At 52.6% G+C, this 18,671-nt stretch overlaps 1 protein-coding gene across 8 annotated transcripts in view; it reads right to left on the bottom strand.

Moving 5' to 3' along the window:
* Anks1a (ankyrin repeat and sterile alpha motif domain containing 1A) overlaps positions 1-18,671 on the bottom strand; it is a 157,313-nt gene that overhangs the window by 42,730 nt on the left and 95,912 nt on the right. For all 8 annotated transcript variants that reach the window (XM_029533179.1, XM_029533178.1, XM_029533181.1 and 5 more), the window contains one exon: positions 16,669-17,255. In XM_029533179.1, the coding sequence (XP_029389039.1) occupies positions 16,669-17,255 (587 nt within the window). The remainder of the gene's footprint in view (positions 1-16,668; positions 17,256-18,671) is intronic.

The following is an 18,671-nucleotide window of genomic DNA, read 5'->3' as shown; positions in this document are numbered from 1 at the left end:
CGACTCTACTAAGGAATGCCAGGAGACAGTGAGAGCGCACACCGACTCTACTAAGGAATGCCAGGAGACAGTGAGAGCGCACACCGACTCTACTAGGGCAATGCCAGGAGACAGTGAGAGCGCACACCGACTCTACTAGGGCAATGCCAGGAGACAGTGAGAGCGCACACCGATCCTACTAGGGCAATGTCAGGTGACTGGGGCTTGCTCATGCACTCTATAGGTGCCTGCCTGTGCCCTCATGTCAAAGGCCAGGTGACGCTCCGAGGTCACCTCCTTGCTCCCTCTATTTCAGGTCTTCTCGCTGTGGTGTTCACAAAGCAAAGCTGTACAAACACCCCGTCTTGCTGCAACCAGCCAAGCACAATGGCGGGCAGGCCAAGGACAGCCGAGGACTGCCAGCATCTGAGCCCAAGGACCCTCCCTCTGCCTAGTCAGAGTCCAACACGGTTCAGTGAATGCCAATTAAAGATGTTACCAAGGTGAGACGGTGCCACACCCAATGGCAGCCTACAATGCAGAAGTGCCAGGCGTGGGATCATGCTCTTAATTGGCACTCCCCTGGTATGTTATGACAGTTAATCACAGCACCCAGGAAGGGAAACCAGGCTACGCACTGGAACTGGAAATGCTGTGCTTGCCTCAAGCGGCTTTAAATGAGCCCTCCTGCTTGGAGTGCAGAGCAGGCAGGAGTGCAGAGGGACAGAGCGGCCACCTGTGAAGGCCATCTGAACACAGAGCTCAGCGAAGGCTGGTGCTGCGCGCGCCACCAGGCCCTGACTTCGAAGGCCCCACAGGAAATGCATAGGGAACACTCTTGTCTTTTTCTGTTTTATTCGGAGGGACACCCGTGGATGACAGCACAACTGTGGGCCTGAGAAGAGACAGGAGGGTGGTTCTTTTTGACGGGCCCAGGAGAGTAGCCTTGGGCGCTGAGCAGCCAGGCTTCAGGTAGGGAAGAATTCTGTCATAGTGAACATACTCTAAGACCTAACGCTGCTGTGGTATTAGGAGAGAGTCCTCAGGGCAGACCAACACAGGTCCCATCCTCTTCTGACACATCTTCAGCCTTAAATAAATAAGAGACCCAGAAAGGTATTCTTGTTGGCCTAACAAACAAAACCTAAATCAAATCGTGAAACTCACTGAGACAAGCCCATGCGCTTTGTCAACAGCTCTGCTCTCAAAGCTCTCCCTGCAGCAACAGGAACGGCCCGGCATCCCAGCAAGCTCTTGGAAGAGCTGTGTCCTTCAGCCCCATCCCCTAGCTGTAGGCGTCCTGCACAGTTAACACATAGATGGCATCCATAAATACCTGTTGATAACGTAAAGGGTCCTGTCCCAGCCTGGTCAGCCTCCAGCAAGGCCAGCTGAGAACAGGGCTCCAAGGAGGCCAGCCAGCGCTCGCTCTCTCGCTCGCTTGCTCGCTTGCTCGTCTGCCTGTTACTCAGGGAGAGCGTCCCTAAGCCAACCTGGTCCACCCCTCACATAGCAACCGGTCCCTCGGGTTCACAATGGCCTGTCTCACTGAGCTGCTTGCTTATGTTTTAAAGTCTCAGCATGTGTGCTTCGGCTGTGATGACAGGATTTGCAGAAAGCAACACTTTCAATGTGGCCTTGCGAAGTCACACCTGTCACCCACAGCTCTACGTGGGCAGATGTCCAAGCAGAAGCCCCTTGGACTCAGTTTTGTGGCTTTGTTAGCCTCTGACAATCTCAGGTCAGATTTGTGATGCTTCATTCCCTTTTCTAGATCAATTGGTCCTGTCTGTCTGTCTGTCTGTCCATCCACCCCACCCCACCCCACCCCCATTTTCTCTCTTTAGTTTCTCTCTCTTAACTTTTCCTTTAAGACATGGTCTCACTTTGTGGCTCTGGATGTTCTGGAACTCACTATACAGACCAGGCTAAACTCACAGAGATCCTCCTGCCTCTACCTCCCAAGTACTGGGATTAAAGGCATGCACCACTATACTTGGCTTGGAACATATTTTAGTTAGGACAATTAAAAAACAAACAAAAAATAAACCCAGGTGGGCATGGTGGCACACGCCTTTAATCCCAGCACTTGGGAGGCAGAGGCAGGCAGACTTCTGAGTTCAAGGCCAGCCTGGTCTACAGAGTGAGTTCCAGGACAGCCAGGGCTACACAGAGAAACCCTGTCTCGAAAAAAAAAAAAAAAAAAAAAAAAAACCAAAAAAAAAGGTCTAAATGAAGCAAATCCGGGGCACAGCACAGACCTGGCTGGATGCTCCCAAATGCAGGAAGAATGTCCCCAAGGCTGGGTCTGACCCAGGAATGCAGTCACTCCCTTGCTTTGTGTACTCTGACCCTGGCAGACTGAGCTCTGCTGAACAGTTGGGTTCCTGAAAGCAGAAAGAACTGTGTATGTACAGCACATGGTGACTTCGCCAAGGGCCTTCTGTGCTCCCTGGGCTTAGAAAGGTCAACTGTTTTATTTATGATGAAAGAACAGAGAATGGAGTTGGCTTAAAACTTATTGAGCTGAATCTACATCTTTAATCCCAGGACTCTGGAGACTGAGGCAGGAGGATTGTCTGGAGTTCCAGCCCAGCTAGCTAGCCAGGAGACCCTGGCTAAATAGTTACAGCAACGAGGATGTAGACATTTAACTCTAAAGTTCAACCTCATCTTCTCAAGCCTGTATGTTTGAGTAAAATAGCCTAAACTTTAGAATGGGGGCGGGGGGAACAAACCTATGGTATTACATGAGAAACCCGCAGATTGGCAACACAGGGTCTCTTGAAACAGGACCTTTCTGTGTTCCTACTTACTGCTAGGGAATGAAAAAAACAAATTCAAAATGCAGTGCCTTCCAGGGGCAAGACCCCAATCTGGGCTAGGGCCTGTGGCAAGGCCTCTGGTGGCGTGGACCTGAGAACTTTAGCAGGGCTGTTGCGTTTTTACGGTCTGAGGACATCGAGCCCCCTCCTGTCCTCCCAGACTTTGATAGATTTCTTCTTCCTTTCTTGTTTGTTTTGTTTGTTTGCTTGCTTGTATTTTGAGCCAGGGTTTCTCTGTGTAGCCCTGGCTGTCCTGGACCTCACTCTGTAGACCAGGCTGCCTGTGATATCCAGATGGCCTCTGAGGGATGGGAGGCTTGATGGCTTGTAAGCATGCCCCCTCCTTCTCCCTCAGAGAGTCCTGGTCTGAGGGAAGGCAGGGCCTTGCACACAAACAAGACCCGCAGCACACACAGTGCCAAGTAATGGGAGAGAGGGCTGCCATGCAAACGCAGGTCCGGGGAGGGAAGTATGAGGGACAGGCCACCTCCCCATGTCACAGCAGTCAGGGCACCAGGCTTCCCACCTTGCCACTCTCACAGCTCTCTGCTGTCTTCAAGAGCCTTTACTTCATTTACGATCATCTTACTGGCTTGACCTCGTTCGACCCTGGCCTCTCCCTTTAGAGTGAAGAGCCGGAGAGGAGAGCGGCTGGCTTCTGTTGTTGGCAGCAGCAGGCGCTGGCCCTCAGGCCTCAGCAGGCGAGGCAAACACTCCGCGCCCTGAGCTACAGACTCAGACCATTCTCTCATTTTATTCTGTCGTGAGAGAGCATCTGGCCTTAAACTAACTCTGCAGCCCAGACAGGCCTTCAACTGTGATCCTCTTGACTCAGCCTCCTGAGCAGCTCGGATTACAGGCCTAGGCCACAGGGCCCAGCTAAGCTGTGTATTTATCATGGTTGTACTTTTCATTTGGCATGGCCGACTCTTCAAACAATGCCAGGCATGCAGTGGGCTTTTAATAACTGTGGGGAACTGGGACAGGGGACAGCCTACTGGGTGAAAGGCTTGTGCACAGGCCTGAGAAGCCGAGTTGGGACCCTAAGCAGTGCCATGGCATGCACCTGTAACCTTGACACTGGGGTAGAGACAGGCGACCCCCAGGGGCCTGCTGGCCAATCAGTCTAGACAATTAGCTCCAAGTTCAGTGAAAGCCTCTACACCAAAAAGTAAGGTGACTTGTGACAAAGGACACACAGACACACACACAGATACACACACACGCACACACAAACACACACACACACACGCACACACAAACACACACACACACACACACACACACACACACACACACACGAGAAGTAATTGAACAAGCTTTAATAAAGGGTGAATTTCAATACAAGAAATGGAGAAAGGCATCTTGAGCCAGCATATTGTATAAACTAGCAGAGCAAGGGAACATAGCCAGAAAACAGGAACAGATGTCAGCAGGGCGGTGACAGAGGCCACACCAAATGCTCTTATAAGGGGACTCTCAAGTTCCAGTTGAAGAGCTGGCACTCTGCTCTCAGCACTAGGGAGCCCAGGGAGCTCAAGGAGCTCAAGGAGCACAGGGAGTGAGGGCAGCACAGGGAGCACCAGAGAGCACAGGGAGCATCAGAGAGCACAGGGAACATCAGAGAGCACAGGGAACATCAGAGAGCACAGACCGCATCAGAGAGCACGGGGAGCACCAGAGAGTATGGGGAGCACCAGAGAGCACGGGGAGTACCAGAGAGCACGGGGAGTACCAGAGAGCACAGGGAATATCAGAGAGCACAGGGAACACCAGAGAGCACAGGGAGCACCAGGGAGCACAGGGAGTACCAGAGAGCACAGGGAGCACCAGAGAGCACAGGGAGCACCAGAGAGCACAGGGAACATCAGAGAGCACAGGGAACAGAGAGCACAGGGAACATCAGAGAGCACAGGGAGCACCAGAGGGCACAGGGAGCACCAGAGAACACAGGGAACATCAGAGAGCACAGGAAGCACCAGAGAGCACAGGGAGCACCAGAGAGCACAGGGAGCACTAGAGGGCACAGGGAGCACCAGAGAGCACAGGGAGCACCAGAGAGCACAGGGAGCACCAGAGGGCACAGGGAGCACAGGGAACATCAGAGAGCACAGGGAACACCAGAGAGCACAGGGAGCACCAGAGAGCCCAGGGAGCACCAGAGAGCACAAGGAGCACCAGAGGGCACAGGGAGCACAGGGAACATCAGAGAGCACAGGGAACACTAGAGAGCACAGGGAGCACCAGAGAGCACAGGGACCATCAGAGAGCACAGGGAGCACCAGAGAGCAGAGGGGGAGAAGGCCTGTGGTCAGGGACAGTGAGGTGAAATATCAGGGGCATAAGGAGGCAGCCACCATGAGAGAGCCTGGAAAAGCCTGGACGCTGTGCCAATCCAGGTAATTGAGGAAGAGGGGAAAATGAAGAGGACAGGCAGAGATGTCAGAGGAAACCTTGGTTAATGACAAATGGGGGAGGGGTTCAGGTAGGAGCACACAGCCTTGGCTGCCCTCTGGGATCTGGCTCAGGTTGTCTATAGCCCAAGGCTTTCCCAGCCTTCGTCTGTCCTATTGATTTTAAATGAGAACTGGTGCAAAGGAGTCTGTGCTGCAGATTAAGGTCATGGTTAGCGAGGCTGCTGTTAAAAATCGCCTGCAACAGTCTTTTTGACCTGGAGCAGGCTGAGTTTACCATCAGGGAGAACAGCCAGAGCCACTGGCACGCTGTGGGACACAAGGAAAACCTGTGTTGACTGTGCCAAACATGACAGCGCAGGAAGAGCCTCTGCTGTATTTCCTGGGCAGGAGTCATAGGAGGAAGAGTTAAAGACTGCCAGGTGGCTGCAGATTTAGGTCAGTGATGGAGCTGGTGTGTGTGTGTGTGTGTGTGTGTGTGTGTGTGTGTGTGTGTGTGTATGTGGGGGGGAGGGCTGTTCCTATGTTCAATGCCCCAGCACCAGAGATAAAAGAAAGACAACCAAAAACAAAAATAAAAAAATAAAAAGATAAAGCAATGTGCGCTACTCAGCAAAACAACTCTCATTGCAGCCTGATGGGAATGGTACCTTGAGGAGCATCCCGTGGCCATCAGTGACTGAGCTCCCTGACAGACTGGGAGGTTCATGCAAGTCCTGGATAAAGCAGGACATGGTGAGGCCTCGCTATGGCACATGATGCACCCACATACATTCTTCTGCACGCCTTGAGGCTCAGCAGAGATGAGCAGGGCAGGATAACTGGAAAACAAGGAGAAAAAGCAGCAGAAGGTATAGCAGAGAATGACAACGGACTTCCCAGGACCTCACAGGCATAGTGATGGGTGACAGAAGGGATGTGAAGTGTCAGTACAAGAGGTGGCAGGCCCTTTAGTAACACACAGAGAGTCTGGGCATGAGGGGCTGGGGCTAGGTTGAACTTAAGAATTTGATGGAAATCACTACTCCACTTTGCAAGTCACAAAAGAAATAAGCCAGCAAACAAAACATAGCCAACAGCCTTCCTGGGATGGCAGAGAAGTGCTGCCGCGCGCTGACTCTCATGGGGAAGTGGCCCTGCTCACCAGAGGCCCTCTCTCAAGAGTGCAAGGAGGAGAGAACCCCTCCCACACCTTATCCTCGGACCTCCGTGTGTGCACTGTGGAATGTGCACACATCCTTGCTAAATAAAGGTAATACTCCAAAGTGTTCTGATGATCAAAACAAGAGCAACTGAAAAACAAGAATCAAACTCGCCCAACTTCTAAAAATCAACTGTGTTAAAGGCACTGCCTCCTCTACCGGTCAGCGCTGCGGCCTCAGGCCGGCTCTTTCAGCTCCCAAACTCAAGAACTGAACTGAATTATGGACTAGATCAGATAGATCATGGCTACAAACCAACAGAGAGTTCACCAAGAAAAGATGTTACAGAGGAGACCAAGGCTGAAACCTGAAACACAAGCCACAAGGTCTGGTGGGGAAACAAGGCTGCTTTGGGAGGCCGGTCCTTAGGGAAGGTCTCCTTAACCAAAGACGCAAACCCAGAGGTCACGGGAGCAGAGCCAGCTGACTCTAGAAAGATGTTCATTCCTGAGGCAAGAGAGACGGCTCACAGCTAAGACAGCTCACTGTCCTTGCAGAGGATGGGGTACTGTTCTCAGTCCCCCCCCCCCATCAGTAGGTTCTAACTGGAACTCCAGCTCCCAGGGGATCTGATGTCCCCTTCTGGCCCCACAGGCACCTGAGTTCACATCTACACATCCCCCTACCCGCTTAAAATAAAATCTTAAAATCTGTCGTTTGGGGCTGGTGAGATGGCTCAGCGGGTAAGAGCACCCGACTGCTCTTCCAAAGGTGTAGAGTTCAAATCCCAGCAACCACATGGTGGCTCAAACCATCCTTAACGAGATCTGACTCCCTCTTCTGGTGTGTCTGAAGACAGCTACAGTGTACTTACATATAATAAATAAATAAAATCTTTAAAAAAAAAATCTGTCAGTTGGCGGCAGCATAAGCCTTTACTCCCAGTGCTTGGGGGGCAGAGGCAGGCCTGGTCTACAGAGTGAGTTCCAGGACAGCCAGGGCTACACAGAGAAACCCTGTCTCGAAAAAGAAAACAACAAAACAAAACAAAACAAAAATTAAAATATTTTTCTTCATGTTTAAAAAAAAAGGAAGAAAGAAAGAAAAGAAAAGAATAGGGGTGTGGACAGCGAGAGCTCAGCCTAGCAGTGGAGCATTTCCCAGCATGCACAAGGCCCTGGGCTCCATCACCAGCACAAGAAACAAACCCAAAGGGCAGCTGACACGCGTTGAGAAGGACCAGTCCCTTCAGGCACACGGAGCTTCTACAAATCACAATGAGGGAGGAGAAACTGGGGTGGGAGGCAGGGGACAGTTCTCACGCCACGTTCCTCACTCAGTACTTTTGAATTTGTGGCTGTGATGGCCAGTGTGGTGGTCCATCTGTGTCTGTGATCCCAGCAACCCAGGAGGCTGAGGAGGAAGGGTCCACCTGGGTAACATAGCAAGACCCAGCCCAGCAAAACAAAAACCCCACGGTGTAAGAATTCTGAGTTCAGAGTTGGCGCCGCCCAAATTTCCATACAGCTGGGCAGGAGGCTGCTTAAGGCATAAACTCTGTCCAGAGGCACAGAAACAGCTCCGAGACTTGGCTGGGGCAGCTCTATCCTGAACTGCAGTGTCGAGTCACAGTTCTCTACTGTCCAGTGGGCAGGGCTGATGGCCGAAGAGAGACTTGCACAGAGGCAGTGTCCCAGCAAGGACTGCAGGACCTTGTCCTTGCCCGACAGACAGGAGGCCTCACATCCTGCTGAAGCCAACGCCTCTGAAAGCGGAAAGGGGGTGGGCTCTGGGCGTGCCTGTAACCCTCAACCTTGGTGTACATCAAGAGCTGCACCAAGAGCTGCACACCAGACTGGCTACGAGCGACACCGTCTCAACACCCCACCCCTTAATAACCCCCCAAGCCCCAAAGAAACAAGAAAATGGTAAGGAACCAGAATATTTGTACAAAGCACACATTTCTTTGTGTTTACGATGACTTCTTGGCTGTGTAACTCAGGACAGCTGGGAACAGGCTGCCACAAACTGTCACCTGTGAGCCCCTACTGTGCTCGGGCAGTTGCCCACCTGTCCAGACAATCAGGTCATTAGAGCTGCTGAGGCACAGCAGAGGCACTTAGCTCCTGGAGGCCCGGGCTTTCCTCCTCCCCATTCACTTGGTGGCACCGAAAGGGACCGACACCGGGAAGGGCAGCAAGAACAGCAATGGAGGAACCCTGAGCTGGGGACCTGGACCATTAGAGACCCCAAGGGAGTAGAAAGCCCTGTGCTGCCCATTTCCAAGGAAGCCAACACGAGCTGCATGAATTGCTCTCCTGGAGTTGTATTAGAAAAGGTTTGTTCCCCCCATCCCTCAATCAATTACCTGCTATGTCGACCACACAGTGCCAGTTAAACTTGTCCGAGGACATCCTCTCTGGTCCCTAAGAATCTCCTACTATGTACAGACCTACAAACTGCAGGCCCAGAGGGTGACCACGGTCTCTAGATCTGAGTTCTGCACCTGGCTGTGGTGAACTGTTTATAGCTCAGGATCAGCCTCCGTGGGATGTGTATGCAAAGTGTATTGTGCTCCAGTGGATGTAGGTAAGATGCACCGGGTCCTGCAAGGATGCATGTAAGGCACGCCAGGCAAGTTCCTTGTGGCAGGGCATCACATGAGTGCTCACTACCTCTGGACTTCCTTTACACCCAACCGACCAGCCAGCCAGCCGCTGGCTCCTCTCCCTGAATCTCTTCCTTAGCAATTCTGAACCCCTTCTTTTGTCTTAGAATCCTGATCATGTGATGAACTCATGGGAACTTCCTTCCTGAAATAAGGATGCCACCATCTATGCCCCAAACAGAATTCACTCAGGGGTCCACCCAATAGAGAGGAAGTCTCAGGAAGTCAGGTCTCATTATCGTCCCACAACTTAGAACTATGAGTGTGAGTGTTTAAAAGGCGCCAACATAAACTAATCTAACTAACAGGAAACAGACGAGGAAAGACAGGCAGCCACATTGCACAGAGTGAGGCAGGAAAGAAAGCATCTCACAGGGCCGTCTCTGTCTCGGACGACACAGTGTAGTGTGGAACCTGAGATGGCTTTCACAGCACAGATGAACAGGAAGTGGCTGAATCATGCTTCCGCCTCCACCACACCACAGGCCAGCCTTTCCCCATCCTCTAAAGCATCCTCCCTCAGCGGCCCGCTGTACTAGTCCTCGCCTGAGGCCTTCTCCCAACGTTCACCACCAAGCACACTGTCAAACCTGCTCATCCACCCTTTCCTTCTCTGCCTTCCAGAGTGCACAGAGACTCGGTCTTTCTGAACGATGCTATTTTCCCTAGGGCACCTACAGCAGTGTCTGGGACACAGCAGGCACTCAACAAAGCAGCATGGTGAATAACTGCACAGAGAAAAAATAAACAAACAGACAAGAAGAGAGACTCCTACTGCGTCTCAGATACAGCTGCTTAGAAGCATACAAACCTCTTTTGCCCACAGTCTGTCGGTGCCATGACTATGAAACCTGAGCAGGGCTGTGTAAAGAATGTCCTAGAAAGTGAAAGCTGGGCATGGTGGTGCACCCCTCTAGCTCTGTTGCTGCATCTGAGGCCAGTCTGTGCTGCACAGGGAGACCTTCAGGTACCCCCTCCCCCAATTCAGAGAATATGTTTCCATGACTCTCAGCTCTAGAATAAAGAGCACATTTTTGTCAGCTACTCATTAACTTCCACTACCTGTCACACATCACCAAAGCTTTTGGTTTTTGTTTTGTTTTGTTTTGTTTTAATGTTGGGGAGCTGGAGCGATGGCTCAGAGGTCAAGAACACTGACTGCACTGCTTGTTCAGAAGGGAGACCTGGGGCTGGAGAGATGGCTCACTGGTTAAGAGTGCCGACTGCTCTTCCAAAGGTCATGCATGAGTTCAAATCCCAGCAACCACATGATGGCTTACAACCATCCGTAATGAGACCTGATACCCTCTTCTGGGGTGTCTGAAGACAGCTACAGCAAGGCATTGGGGCCAGATCGAGAAAAGAAAAAAGTGTCTGAAGACAGCTGCAGTGTACTTAACATATAATAAATAAATAAATCTTTAAAAAAAAAAAAAAAAAAAAAAAAGAAGAAGGGAGACCTGGGTTCAATTCCCAATTCCTATGTGCTGGCTGACAATCTGTAGCTCTAATTCAGGGGATCTGATGACCTCTTTTAGGAGCCATGGGCATGAGGCATGCATTGAGTACACACATACATGCAGAAAACATCCATACGCGTACATCTCAAAAAATAAACCAAACCAAAACATGGTGGTGCAGACCTTTAACCCCAAGACTTGGGAGGCAGTGGATCTTGGTGAGTTTGATGCCACCTCGGTCTATGTGTTGATTTCTAGGACAACCAGAGCCATAGTGAGGAGCATGCTTTAGTGCTTATGTTTGTTCATGTTGTAGTCTCTCTGTCTCTCTGTCTCTCTGTCTCTCTCTCTCTCTCTCGAACACATACACACCTGACAAATACAGCACCACAGAATCTGCCCTGTTGTGTGTGTTGTACCCACTGTACAGTGCCCCTTGCTGGCTGTGAGGACAGCAGGGAAGCCGGGCTGGGGGCAGGAGGAGAAGCCTGCAGCTCAAGGAAGCCCCAAGGTGCGGGATCCAGCTCCCTGCTTCCCCGGCATGCTGTCATGATGGCTCTGCAAGGCAGCAGGAGGCTGACTGTCCTGACCACAGACTGAGGAGCCAGGACTTACAAGGTGCAGGTAGATGGCAGACGTTGAGAGCCCTTGGATCTGACACAAAGCCCGAAAGGCAGAGCTGCCAGGACAATGCTTCAAACCTAAAACCAATGGAAACTCAGAGGGTAAGGCTGCCACTCCAGTGTGAGCCAGGAAGCGACTTAAATAGACATTCCAGGCTCCAAGCTGTCCCCAGAGGTGGGAGAGCCACATTCTTGTTTAGAGTGGGAGGGCTGTGCCCACGATCAAGCACGCCAGTTTACATACCAAGGAACAATGCACACTGCAGACCGTGGCAAGTGGAGGGTCCCGGGTGAAGGGCAGACCTCCTTATCTGCACCCACCTCTAGGTGGCAAGGGCAGCCAAAGCCTCTGTGGAGCTGCACCAATCACCGCTCCTCTTGATGACGTCATGCTGGCTCTGAGGAGCAGTGCTGGGAAGGGGGAGCTCAGGGCTCGGCCTGACAGGGGGCTCAGCGAGGGCCCCTCAGCCACCATTTGAGACTGAGAGCAGGGCACTCTCCACGCGGACATTCCTGAGCAAGCATGGAGCTGAGCACGTGTACAGAGCACGTCCCTGCTCTCCACCATCTCCCGCTTCTTTAATATTTATGAAAGCTGATTACAAAACACAAATTTATCACTTAAGCCTTCAGCCAAGTGTTCCCTGGCTTGCGTGTTTATGCTAAGTAGACAGGCAGCCTTCTGTGGTTTTCTCTTCCATAATCTCCAATCCCATTCAAAAGTAGGCATGTGGGGGAACTAGCTGATCTCACAGACTCTGTACACTGAACCACAACCTGATCAGGCCGTTATTTTTGTTCTTACAGCCAGCCTCCACATCTGAGTTTCAAGCAACTACACAGTGAAAAGTTAGGGGGAAAAAAAAACAAAAACCACACCACCAAGCACCCGGGAAGCAGGCAGGTGAATTTCTGAGTTCGAGGCCAGCATAGTCTACAGAGTCAATTCCAGGACAGCCAGGGCTGCACAGTGAGAGCCTGTGTTGAAAAACGGGGAAACAAACTAACAAAACAGTTGACACCCATAGTCTACATGTACCGTCTGTTCTCACTGTCTACACCACAGAGTCGGATGGCTTCATTAGGCACCTAAGTGCTCCAGAGACACCGTGAAGCATGCAGGAGAGCCTGAAGAGGCTGTCAGTGGCTCCACCATCTTGGGCAAGGGGCTTTAGTATCCTTGGGTCCTGCTTGGCATGGGAAGGTTGGTTGACAGACACTGTGGTGTGCAAAGCATTTAGTTCTGGCATCGATCGCTTTTGCTGCTGCATGCATGACTGTGCAGGGGACAGGCTGGAGGTTGTCTAAGGAGACTGAGGTATGGAGCCCATCACTGAAGCTGCCACTGGGGCAGGACAGAGCCCTGGAGCCTTTCCTGTGGCTGGAAGTGGGAAACGCTTTGAGTTCTGCTCCCCACCCCCGCCCCAGCACCCAGAACACCCAAGTATTGCCAGCAAAGAGGAGTTTGCTAGGACATCCTCTCTGCTCTAGCACAAAGCATCATCCTTGCTTAGGGGTGACACAGATGAGGTCCCTGCTTGAGGAAGACCTCACACTTCACTGAAGAAGACTCGATAGTGACTCTAATCCTGGGTACAGTGGCAATGTCACAGTCTGAGTCACGAGGACTATTATGAGTTCAAGGCCAGCATGGGCTACCAAATGATACGCTCAAAATGAGCCAGCACTTAATTACGCAAACAGTGAATTTTAGGCTTCTCAGTGGAAGGTCAAGTCGCAATTGGGAACCCATGCTGAAGGATAAATGAGGGCTGGAACCTGGGCAAGACTGCTGCTGGCAAAGGCCCTAGGAGTGGCGGCCTTTAACAGAGGGATGCAGAAAGCCCAACTCTCCCTGGGACTGTTGATGCAGAGACAGGTTAACAAAGGTTGAAGGAAGGGAATGGACTTGAAAAGTAGGAGGGGGGGCTGGTGAGAAGGCTCAGTGGTTAAGAGCACCGACTGCTCTTCTGAAGGTCCTGAGTTCAAATCCCAGCAACCACATGGTGGCTCACAACCATCCGTAATGAGATCTGATGACCTCTTCTGGTGCATCTGGAGACAGCTACAGTGTACTTAGATATAATAATAAATAAATCTTTTTTTAAAAGAAAGAAAAGAAAAGTAGGAGGAACATAGTTCCTCCATTATCCCGGAATTCCAGTGATGCCCAGGGAGCCACACACCACAGCATGGAGCCTTCAGATCCATGGGCACTGAGACCCCAGGGGTCCTGGGGTACATTGCTGGCGGCATGCACAGAAGGAAGGGCAAGGGTGATACGGAGTGCTGGCTCCAAAGCCTACCCGCCATAGAAAGCTACCGGCAGTGCGCAGTCACTAGGTGAGAAGAGTTATAAATCAGTAAGCGTGCAACCCAACCCGGACATGCAACAAATAGTCACACAGGTTATCTATGTGGGAGGCACACGTGGCTTCCCATCCGTGATACCTGGAGCGCCTGTCATACAGAGCTTCTCAGTGCCCCCTCTGTGAGCCACAGGGGTCAGGATAACATGCTGACCTGACTCGAGAACCTAGAAACCACCTGGAGTCTGGTGTCAGAGACCCTCTTGTGAAGCTGTTTAGTAAGCAAGCTCCATCACTCCTGGGTTAGCGAGACGCTAACAGAACGTGAGGAAAAGGCCGGTGTTGCTAATGGACACTCTCTTGGAGGTAGACCTTTACCACGCAGTGCGAGGAAGTCATCTTGCCCAGGGAAGTTCACCAAAGGCTGTTTCCCAGCAGTAAGCAGTGTAACCCCAAACCTATGAACTGAGCATGCTCCCCGACAACCTCCCAGCCACCAACCCCCAGCCTTGCTGGCCATAGTTCCTAAGATGCATGTGGTAAATCCAGGAGGCTGGCCCGTGCACACCTACTCTGTCTGTGATGAGGAGGAGCCATGGAGGAAGCCAGTCGTGTAAAGGGCTTGAGCTCCACTACTTCCCAGGCACTTGTCCACCAATCTGAGGGTCACCCGCCACCACTGCTGCCTTTCCTAAGGTCTGAGGACAGTCTAGGATCAGTGCTTTCTCCAAAGCTCCAGGCAAGTGATAACAGAGCCTGCCATGTAGCTGCTACCCCTGGGCCTGCCAGGAATTGTAATAGACACTTACACATGTCCCTACTGGGGCCTGCGTCATAACAAAAGGCATGGCCCCCGAGAATGAGTGAAGAGTGTAGTGGACGGTAGCCTTAGAGCCAGGTTTGCAGAGGCCCAAAACGTGTGCACTTTGCCCTGCCTTCTAGAACAGCACTGTGCTGCAGTCGCAGCTGCCCAGGGCATCTCCCTCCCTCCTGGGCCTCAGGAAGGAGCTGGTCAGACCCTAGCTTCTGCACTGCACGTGCCGTGATCCCCGCACATCGCGCATCGGTCACAGGTGACTACCCCCAGCACGCCCTCACCTTGTAAGTGAGGCTCAAACATATGAATTCTTTCCAATAATGGCTCAACCATCTTTGCCCCTTTTCAGATTTAAAGTCCAGCAGTGTAGCCTGGCATGGCAGAGCAGATCTACAGTCCTAGGACTTCCAAGTTCAAGGCCATCCTGGGCTACATGATGAGGCCAACAAACAAACCAAAGCAAACCAAACCACCAAACCAACCAACCTGTACCATACAGCAAAGCTTCCAACGCTACCACAGAAGTCCAGAGTGCAGTGTGGTGGCTCACACCCATGATCCCAGAATTCCATAGCCATGGCAGACAGGCAAATCTTAAATGTGAGGCCAGCCTATGCCAGAGTGGAACCCCATACTGGAAAAAAATGTGCATGCATATGTGTGTGTGTGCACACGCGCTTGCTTGTGTGTGCATGCATGTGTATGTGCGTGCATGTGTGCATGTGTGTGCATGCGTGTTCGTGCATGTGTGTGTGTGTGCACATACGCATGCATTCATGTATGTGCAAAGGTGGTTACAGCCCATGAGCCTCATCACGTTTTGAGGCAGAGAACACTGTGCATGGGTCTAAGTGGCCCACTTCTCTCAGGCTGGGCACTGGCATGCAGATCTGGATTATTGTCCAGGAGGAAATACAAGGTGAGAATACATACAGCCGCCTGGCAGTGCCACGCCTGAGCGAGTGTGCCCAACACTGTGGACATCTTAGGACAAGGACACCCAGGCACCAGCTCCGCTGCCCTCTGGCGCGTCACAACAGTTCTGAAATGCTGTCTTCTTGTGGTTCCCAGCTCTCAGGCCCACTTCAAGGCCTCTCTCTGTTTGCTTCCAAGTCCATCTCCTACCCTGTCTTTTTACCACCCCGTCTACATGTGCACACTCTAGGAACCCCAGCCCCCCTTCCGGCCCCAACAGCTATCTGTTGATGGTGTCGATTCCCTGTGTCAGCCCCAACCGGGCTTGAACCAGGAGTTATTAGCTCCTTACTTCCGGTCTCCTTTCACTTCTCTGTGGTCTTTCAGAAGCTCTCTCCGCGGTGTGCCTCTGCCTGCCCCTCTTACTGCTCCTGACTTTCTGCACTCCACTCCTGTTCCGAAGGACATCCACACACACACTGCAGCGCAGTCTGCCGGGGGACCCAGGAGCAACTTCACACGGTGCCTGGGACCACTCCGGAACAGGCCACCAAGGCTGAACTAAGCAATGAACCATCTTCTGCCCAGGATTCCTGTGTCTACCTAAACAGTCCTGAGCCTGGTCTCTGCAGCAGCAGCCTCAGCAGGCTGGTTGGGGACAATGGTTAGAGAGTGTTCACATGCACAAGGCGGCTGTACTGTCCCCTCCTGTGAGAGAGCTAACTGCATCTCCAGATTGTCCCTGAGAGACAGACTGAGTCCACTTCAAAGGCAGGCAGCCGCTCATGAGGCGGCACTATAACATTCCTGGGGTACTTGGCGATCCTTCAGACACAGGTTCTTCTCCCCACTAAGACACTCCAAAGGTCCCCGGGAAAATAGTCCAGTTATACCTCCAAATAGTCAATAACAATGGTTGAGGAGAACTCTAGGTCTCACACTGAAAACGCTCTCTTCACACCAGCCTTTACATCTTGAGTCTGCTAAGCCTCTGCCTCAGCAAGCAGGGAATGTGGGCCGGGCAGGCCAGGCGGCACCCATCTGCTGGGCGAGGCTTCTGGGTTTCAAGAACACAGCAGGAATAGTGGGGGGAGGGGGAGAAGGTTTGGGGGGAGAGACCAGAATAGAAGCCTTCCCTGGAGCCCTCTGTGCCCCTCCTCCCCAGCACCCCACCCCGGCCCACCTGCTGCCCTGCTAAGCCTGGCTTCCCTCTGCCTCTGCAAGGGCTCACAAGAAGTGCCATGGCTGTTCTGAAGCCACTCCAGGCAGATGGGTTCCAAATGTTTCCAAACACATGTCATTTCTAGGAACCGTCCCTCCCGCAGCCCTGCTCTGCTGGGCCTCCGCCCTCCCTTGGCTTAACTCTTCGTGCACCTGCCCTCTCTTTTCGGGCGCAGTGCTCAGGATGGGGCAGCTCCGGTCCAGATCCTACTCCCAGAAGCCAGCCCTGGGGAGTCAGGGTGGGCTACAGACAGGATGGCTAGGCAAGCGCTCTCTGAGGTCATGACAGACTTACCTCATCCCACTCTGAGGCGAAGGACGGTGACTTCTCCAGCCTCTTCTTCCCGATGCTGCAGTTGGACAAGGACTCGCTGCGACTCCCCATTGTGGCGTCCTCCGTGGGGGAGCAGGTCAGGAGGTCAGAGTCAGACTTAGACAAACTGCGGCTGAGTTTGAGTTCAGCTTTGGGCTTGCTGGTGGGAGGGGCTCTGCTTCTGGGCCCGCTCTGGTCTTCTTCCTCAGCACCAGCAGGGTGCAGAGGTACTGCGTGAGTCAATGTGTCGTCGAGGTATGTCCTGCTGGCCGGGGTTGTCAGGCCTGCCGGCAAGCCCACTCTCTTGCTTTGGTCGGGGACGCCGAGCTGCGGGGGTCCAGTGCCTTGCACGCCCGGGTCCTCTAGCTGCATGCTGGCCTCGTGGCAGGCGTCCTGCTGGGAGGACTCAGGGTGGCTCTGGCTGGGGGCGGTGAGCAGCTGGAAAGGGTCCTGCCCCACCTCGCACACTGGGGAGGAGCCGTGGAGGAGACCTGAGAACTGCTCGGGGACCTGCCCGTCCTGCCCCTCCACAGAGTCCTGGCTCCGGCCGCCGACGCTCTGCCTGTGGTCTTGGAGTGGACAAAGAGAAATAAAAAATTAAACATGGCAAAAATCAACAGAGGTCCTGTGCAGCACTCACTCGGTGGTGGAGCAGAGTTTAGGCAGAGAGAGGCTGGATGGGCTGAGGGGAGCGAGCGAGAGGAGAGAAGGGAGAAAAGCAGTCTCATATTGTTCACGTTCAATCTGTACCCAAAGTCGAGCGCTTATGAAATTCCAAACGCTGGCCTTCTTAACACTGCCTGGCAGCCATCCCTCTTGTTAGATCCCTGCTAACGTGAACGACCAGACCTTGCTATATAAGGCGGGAGAAGCACGAACTACAGACAGAAAGGACACGGGTAAGGACAGGGTAAGGACCAGTGAGAGTGACTCCCAGGACTCTGGCTACATTTCCATAAAGGCTCAGTGTTATTTAGAGCCACCCGCCCGCCCGCCCGCCCGCCCTTCCTCTGGCAAGCAGAGACTGGGGGAAAAGGGAGGTCATGACTGCAACCTGTGACTTCTGGAGTTCCTTAACTGAAAGTGCAAAACAAAACCGCGAGCGAGCGAGCGAGTAACGGCTTCCTTTCTCCTCCGGGCCACTCAGATCCACATCCACGCCTAGCCCGGCCGTCCTTCCGCAGGGACAGACTTTTCCTTTTTTTTTTTGAGAATGTGTGCGCCTCACTGCCAAGGCTCCCAGCTGCTCTTATTTGTTTAAGTTTAACCTTAGCTGATCCACTGGAAAAGGAAACAGGCTAGTTTGTCAAGCCAGGAGACAGCTGCTGCTCTCTAGAAACCTCTCTTACACCCTAGAAATCGGACACTGCTAGTTCCTGAGGCTAACTACTATCACACTTTCAAAACCTTCTACTCTGAAGGAGCATGAATAATTGGCCAAGTCCACTTCTCCCACCAGTGCCCCCTGGGACACCCCGTGGGAACTCAGTCCTTATATGGATTTACCCTAGTGCCATCCACGGAGGCAAACACCAGACCCAGCAGCAGGTTCCATCCCAAAGCTAATGTCCAGGCATCTGTGGTGGTAGCTACTCTGCATGCATGGAATCAACTCCCCATCCATCCAAACTGCCCAAGAACTGTTCATGAGGCTGGAGCTCCGCAAAGCTGAGTATGTGGGTCCCGCTTCCACAGAGCAGCCGCCATCTGTGGCTCTGGCATGGTGTGCTCTGCCTGAGGTGGCAAACTTCCATAGGATGGGTGCTGGCTTTGCTCCGCTCTAGCTGTGTGGCCTTGGCTGTAGTGACAGATCACCTTGCTAAACATCTCCATCTAAAACAGCAGGCTGGACTGCACAATGACCCTTTACTGTCATGGCAGTGAGGAGAACCCCAGTTCCAGATGCAACCCCCTCCCCCAACACTTTCTTGTTAATATGCTAGGAGCTACAAGGTCCTTACTGAGGCCCAGCGCACCATGCAATG

Source organism: Mus pahari, chromosome 21 (genome assembly GCF_900095145.1).
Source record: "Mus pahari chromosome 21, PAHARI_EIJ_v1.1, whole genome shotgun sequence".
NCBI classification, from domain to species: Eukaryota; Metazoa; Chordata; class Mammalia; order Rodentia; family Muridae; genus Mus; species Mus pahari.
This window is presented reverse-complemented; position numbering and strand designations above follow the sequence as displayed.